The sequence below is a fragment of the Engraulis encrasicolus genome, chromosome 24 (assembly GCF_034702125.1).
Source record: "Engraulis encrasicolus isolate BLACKSEA-1 chromosome 24, IST_EnEncr_1.0, whole genome shotgun sequence".
Lineage (NCBI taxonomy): Eukaryota > Metazoa > Chordata > Actinopteri > Clupeiformes > Engraulidae > Engraulis > Engraulis encrasicolus.
This window is the reverse complement of record NC_085880.1, coordinates 20,008,528-20,016,027: the sequence shown is the minus strand read 5'-3', so window position 1 is coordinate 20,016,027 and position 7,500 is coordinate 20,008,528. Positions and strand designations below refer to the sequence as shown.

At 46.7% G+C, this 7,500-nt stretch overlaps 1 protein-coding gene across 1 annotated transcript in view; it reads left to right on the top strand.

Moving 5' to 3' along the window:
* slc30a6 (solute carrier family 30 member 6) overlaps nucleotides 1–7,500 on the top strand; it is a 65,656-nt gene that overhangs the window by 50,153 nt on the left and 8,003 nt on the right. The window contains exon 10 of the mRNA XM_063192221.1: nucleotides 3,106–3,154. Coding sequence (XP_063048291.1) covers nucleotides 3,106–3,154 — 49 coding nt within the window. The remainder of the gene's footprint in view (nucleotides 1–3,105; nucleotides 3,155–7,500) is intronic.

Sequence of the window (7,500 nt, the reverse complement as noted above, 5' to 3'; positions counted from 1 at the left end):
TTTATGATAGGACAGTGACCGAGGGACGAGAAACGGTGAAGTACTGGCCAATGAGTTGACCCAGGCCGGAATCAACCCCAGGTCGCCGGTGTAGTTAACTAGTGCCCTACCGTTAGGCCACGTCTGGGCCAACAGTTATCTCTGAAGGCAGGATATGGCTGATCATCCTAGTTGGTCAGAAATTTGATTTGGCACAATTTTCCAAATCTTTTAAACTTCTTGAGACAAACCTAACCAGTAAACCTCTCCAAAAGCTTAGTGAAATACTCAGTAACTGTTTAAGGGGGGTGGGGGGAAAGAAATCCCACAAAATGCCTAAATATCTGTCTGTAAATATATCCTAGGGTTAAACTCATTTCTGTGATGAAATACACTGTTCATAATTTGTAAATATTGGACACTGTTGAGGTGTTGACAGAAAAGCCCATCCACCACATCCATGTCAATCAGTTTATGAATTCTACCGTAATTATAGTTGAAACATTATTTGATGCTGAGAATATGCTGCACACGTGTGCATACACGCACACAAGCACACACACATCTGCGCGCACATGCACACGCACACGCACACCCAAACACTTACACGCACACCCAAACACTTACACGCACACCCACACACTTACACGCACGCACGCACGCACGCACGCACGCACGCACGTGTGCATGTATGTAAACCCACCCACACGCGCATACACACACACACACTCTTACTGGGTGGTCCTTAGTGGTCAAGCCAGAGGAATGCAACCACCAGAGTTGCCCAGTGTCACAGACAAAGTACCAACACACAGCAGATGATGTAATAATAAGTCCTGCAACAGTTTTTAATAATACACCTGCAAGAAGACAAAATTCACGCACGCAGATGGAAACGGATGCAGACAGCCATAGACGCAGACATAGAAACTACACAACATACTTTTTAATCCTAATTACATTTTCATCCCCCTTAAAATGGTGTTGCATTTTTTATAACGAACACAACTTGGCCATAATGTTGTCAAGCTGTATCTAAAATACCTGCTGTGATGTCGTCTGATGCTGTGTTGCATATGCCCCCTCTCACTATGGTGGCGGTGATGGTTGCGTGCGTGTGTATGCGTGCGCATGCGTATCGTGTGTGTGTGTGTGTGTGTGTGTGTGTGTGTGTGTGTGTGTGTGTGTGTGTGTGTGTGTGTGTGTGTGTGAGTGTGTGTATGTATGAGTGTGTGTGTGTGTATAAGGTCATTACATAAGACACAGTGGCAGACAGAGCAGAGGTGCCCTGGGCTCCCCGACTAACTGGCTGCCACGTCGTAAACACGGCGGTCGGTCTGCAGAAAAAAAATTGTTTGCACACACAGCACATCTCTGCCTCAGACTCCCCTGTGTGCCGCGGCTGGCCTAACACACAGACACACAGACACACAGACACACAGACACACAGACACACAGACACACAGACACACAGACACACAGACACACAGACACACAGACACACAGACACACAGACACACAGACACACAGACACACAGACACACAGACACACAGACACACAGACACACAGACACACAGACACACGCGCACACGCGCACACGCGCACACGCGCACACGCGCACACGCGCACACACGCACACACGCACACGCACACGCACACACACACGATCACTGTCCCCTCCCCCTCCCTCTGTCACGTGTGCGATAGCCTTTTTTCTGTTGACTTCCATGATGCAGCTGGAGGGGTTCAGTGTTTGGCTTTAGTACTTTGTCCAGATCCAAATATATTCTTGTGTCTTATTAATGATGTCCAATTTGTTTTTTAGATGTTATATTTAGACGCAACGTGTGGATGGGTGTTTTGACATTTGTTTCATGTATTTTGCTGTGTTTGGGTTTTCTGTCGTTGTGTTTTGATGGCGCTTGTAGTAGTAGTATCTTGTTTTGTTTTTTTTAAACAAAAAAAAATCTGTCTGAACTCTGAAGTACTCCTCGTCAAGCTGCAAACCACATCTGTCCCTCCCTCAATGCATACCTAGTACAAAGGTATGAATTGTACAGTATATCAGAGAAAAAGGCAGGTAGAGAGAGATGAGATGGAAAGAGAGGGTGAAGGGAGATTTGTCTGTGGTTGGCACAGTCTGGGTAATTGGCTGGGCCCATGAAAGTTATCTGAAAGACCCCTCTCCCAATACATTCAATGTATTGAGGACCCAATTCTGAGAACCTCCGCCCCCTTGGCCCAGGACAACTGACCCCTTTGGCCTCCATTGTGGGCATCCCTGGGTGCTGTAGCAGTAGTGCTTGAGCCTAGTGGTTAGAGAGGTGGTCTTTCAATCTAGGGGTTGCCGGTTCGAATCCCCTCTGACCTCTCCCTACATCTCCATAGCAGAAGTGCCCTTGAGCAAGGCACCTAACCCCACACTGCTCCAGGGACTGTAACCCAATACCCTGAAAAATAATAGTTCTAAGTCGCTTTGAATCGATGAAAGCGTCAGCAAAGTGCAATGTAATGTAATGTAATGTAATGTGTGCTGGTGGCAGCAGTGGCAGGTGAGAGGGCAGATGGTTGTGGTGGATGCTCCCCGTCCACTCCGCTCCTGCCCGACCCTGGGGTTGGATACTCACACCCGCGGGTGCTGCCACAGGCACAGGGTGGGCCGCGACCCCAGGCTTCTCCACAGGGTGGGCCGCGACCCCAGGCTTCTCCACAGGGTGGGCCGCGACCCCAGGCTTCTCCAATGGCAGCTACTCAGGCTCCTGTTACGGGTGTCACTGTTGCTCTCTCTGCTCTCTCTGCTCTTTCTGCGCTCTCTGCGCTCTCTGCGCTCTCTCTCTGTCTCTGTCTCTCTCTCTCTCTCTCTCTCTCTCTCTCTCTCTCTCTCTCTCTCTCTCTCTCTCTCTCTCTCTCTCTCTGCGTGTGTGAGGGTGTGTTTCTCTGAGTGTGAGTGCGTTCGCTGATGCAAGGCAAGGGTCAGAAGGGGGTGAAATCTGTTCTAGATATCTAACATCTCTCTCTCTCCCTCCCCCTCTGTCTCCCCCCTCCCTCCATATCTCCCTCTCTTCTGTCCCTCTCTCCCTCTCTATCTCCCTCTCTTCCCTCTCTCCCTCCCTCCATCCTGCCAGCTGCCAGCACCAGTTGGCTGCAGGAGCATGTTGCTGACCTGAGTCGAAGGTAAGACACACACACACACACACACACACACACACACACACACACACACACACACACACACACACACACACACACACACACACACAGTAAGGTAAGATCAGATCCGCTTTCAATGACTCATCTCCTCTCCACCACTATTGATCCTCCGTCATTTTAAAACGGATGACTGGACGGGTTTCGCCACTCGGCCGGGTGTGTTTCAGGTTTTGACTTATTTACAAGAGGAAAGACGGTCCCCTCTCAAATGGGTGGAGTGAGAGCACAGGAGAATTAAAAAAAAGAAAAGAAATATCTTTCAAAGAAATGTTGATAGGTTTGTCTGAAGAGAGTGATTCAGTGTTTGTTTTGCCAATTTGTCACACTGGCCACAACACACGCGCGCACACGCGCACACACACACACACACACTGGCCACTACACACACACACACACGCATACAGTCCTCCATTGCCTGTGGCCGCCTTGAGGTAAAGCCCTCCCGTGCCTTCTGCGAGAGACAGACGGGCAGAGCGGCGTGTGAGATGATGAATCGCTTCATTGGATTGTCTGAATAATGGATGGGCAGGCATAGCGTTTCAGCCCCAAACTCAGGAGCAGAAGACAAGAGAAGGGAGAAGAGGAGAGATCATTTTGCGCTTCCCAACCCCTCCGTCACCCCAAGAGAAGAGCCCTTTGTCTCTCTCCAGGATGGTCTTCTTCCCAGATCATATCCTGAGCTCTGAGATCAGGGCTGCTGTCGACTGACCGCTTTTGCTGGGCCCGGGACAAAATCATCTGAAAGAGGCCCCCTGTCAATACAGATAGTCAGGGCTCTAAATTGACTTTTTTCATCACCAGCCAAAATGACTAACTACCGTAGATGCTAATCTAAAAAGCCAAATACACACTCACTAATGGGTCAAAGTTGGACCGTAAGTTGGTCTTTTCTACCAGCCAAACTGAAATTTCACCAGCATTGGGCCAGTTGGCTGGTGTTAATTTAGAGCCCTGCAGATAATGTATTGAGCAACCAATTCTGCTCCCCTCTCTCTCTTCCTGGGCCCGGGACAAATGAGATGATGAATCTCCTTGTCACAAGGACAATAAGACCGACATCAGATCTCATCTCAATGGTTACAGCCAGGGGACATCCGTGCTCCCTGGGTCACAGATTACTCAAATGATACCACCCCCTCCCGGCTGACCACATACAGTATGCACAGATGCTCGCCTTAAATCTTTTTTTAACTGTAGTGTATGGGAACATTGATTGCTCACACTTCGGTTTGGGATTTGAGGTTAAAGCTATGTACATCCTACCTTGTCCAAGTGATGGCTTCACATTACATTACCTTACATTGCATTTGGCAGACCTTTATAACCAAATTGACTTCCAATCGAGGACATAATCATTGCCAACATCACTAGCAGATACAAAGTGCACAGGAAATGTATAAGTACAAGTTCAGATGCAAAGTAGGGTTAGTTTTTTTTTCAGTAGAGTACACACACACATACACATCACGTCAGGAGTAGGCTTCACAGACCATGTCCAAAGGGCAAGTAGACGGCCTATCGAAAATAAATTGTTAGCTTCAGAGATAAGACGTGTTGCCATTTATTTTGTGCGGTTATTTTGTGAAGGATTGTGTATGGGGCAAACTGAAGCGATAATTAGCATATGCATGCCTATAGTTTTAGCTTCAGGTCAGTAGCGCTGTGCAGGGCCGCTGACAGCTTGTGCCGGGCCCGGGACAAAGTCATTTGAAAGGGCCTCTGATCCAATACATGCAATGTAATGAGGACCCAATATTGGGCCCCCCATTTCTCTGGGCCCGGTACAGCAGACCCCTTTGTCCCTCCCTGTCGGCTTCCCTGGTGCTGTGCATCAGATAATGCACACGCACCACTTGTACTGTAGCGTGAATTGTTTGTTCCTTCTGTGGTGAAGGCTTTGGGCGACTCTTGAACTAGACTGTTGTGCTGTGTGATTGCATTAGGCAAACATGTCTCAGGTTATGGACTGCAGGATTGTCGCAGGATGTTCTCGTCCTTTGTTTGTGCGTCATGTTTCTCCCCGTTATAATAGATTTTATTTCTGTAATCCCAAGTAATCATGTTATGCGTTATGTGTGTGTGTGTGTGTGTGTGTGTACTCCCCAGACTCAAGCTTTTTTTGGTTTATTTGCGAACAAATATTATATAATCTTTCCCGTCCAGTGTGCTGTGCACTTAAGGCCCGTGTTTGGAAGCAGCAGACGTAGTATCAGGTGTTTGTTTGTCCTCCCCGTAATCCGACATGTTACATTTCTGTGTGGAAGATTAATGCAGAGTCCGTCCTGCAGGCACGCTGGCAGAACACGAGAGGGCTTTTTGGGCCACTCGAGCTTCCATCATGACGAGTATACTGGGACACTGTCTCACTGCCGCGTTCCGACTCCCAAGCAGGGCTGCTCACAGCTTTTGCCGTTCCCAGGACAAAGTCATTTGAAGGGCCCCCCATCCAATGCAGTACAATGTAATGAGGACCCACCCATATCCCTGGGCCTAGGACACAAGACCCCTTTGTCCCTCCCTGTCAGCTCCCCTGCTCCCAAGTATATCAGTGCACCAGAGGGATTATCGAGATTATCAAGATTATAAATGCCGCAAGACCGTAGCCCCTCCAACCCAAAACCATTACAGCCACCAGACCACCTCCTGTCTGGGGTTTGAAAATGGGAGATTTATCACTGGGGAGGAGGGAGGTTTCTGAAAGAGCCTGAATGTTTACTGCTTCAACCAGGGAGCTTTGAATGAGCTTGCCAGCTTCTGTGATTGCTTTTAAATCGTGTAGTATTTCAAATTTTCAAATTCCTTTATTAAAGGATAGCCTCTTGAGATGAAATCTCGTTTTGAGAGGGTCCTCAAAGTACAGACAAAACACATACACATACCCACACACACTGAAGCTCTTCCAATACCACCGACCCCACATTTCCCATCTCTAGCAAAAAGAATTGTACAAGATAATATTACCATGGATGAAAAGCAAGTGCAACATATTACAGGAGAGAACCAAAATATAAGCAATATATTATATACAATATACAATATAAGCAAACGTAATGAGAATGATACTATGAGGAAATAACAAGAGAACAAGAAGACAGCTGGAGTAGTCTGGGGTTCCTTATTGTATTAGTAAGGAAAGACTTCAAGCCTTGAGTTTTCTTTTTGTTTCAGACATGTAAAAGTTTTTTCTTTTACATGACATGTTTCGACGATGTAACTTCCATCTTCATCAGAGTGCCAGGTTAAGGATAAAACTTAACCTGTCTGTAACAAAAGAAAAACACAAGTCTTGATTTAACAGTTCATATGATATTAATATGATAGTAATTATGACAGTTAATGTAATAATAATTATGAACGTAATATATTGAGGGGAAAAAAGGAAAGAGTATTGGTATTATGCCTTGACTGTATCTCCTTCTCCTTTATTTATTGGTGTGTTGATGCATGTTTGGTGCTTTGACAGCACCCAGCTGTTACAGTGGGTCCTCACATTGCGTGAGTACACACACACACACACACACACACACACACACACACACACACACACACACACACACACACACACACACACACACACACACACACACACACACACACACACTCCACCTGCAATTCAAGACTCTCTTGGCCCACTGGTGAGACGGCTGTTCCAGCTGTACAGTGCGGCTTTCAAAATACCGGTACCCCTTTCTGTCATTCTGGCCTGTTACCTCCAAGGGTTTTGTGTGCGATATGTGTGGATGTGTAATCAGTTCATCCATATTTTTCATGATAGTTCAGCCTTTTTTTCATTTTTACGGTAATTTCAATACCATTTCCACAAAAATACATTATCCTCTTCAAGTTTCCCCCCCCCCATATCGTAATTGAGATGTATTTTATCATTACCACTGTACTATGCAGAATTAAAAAAACAATATACACAGTACCACATTGTGATGAAATGGTATCTTGACGAATATATTTGGATTATGTGACTTATGAACCAATACCGACCCCCTATCTAGCTGGGAGTGGCCCATTTCTGAAGGTAGTCTCTCTCTCTCTGACTCCTCCTCGTCTAACCAGGGTATTAAGAAGACGTTAGGTCTATATCTAAAAGCAGGACCGGCTTCGATAACAATGGACCATCTCGACCAGAAGTTACCACTGCTGTTTCTTTTGCCCTGCGTAGCGCGACTAACAGACTCTTGGCTGGCGACTGAGTATAATTGGAGAACAAAAGGCGTTAGTGAAGTTCCACTGGGTCCACTCAACTGTAAGGACGACAGGCTGCGGCGCTTGTTAAGAGACTGAGTGAAAGACTGACA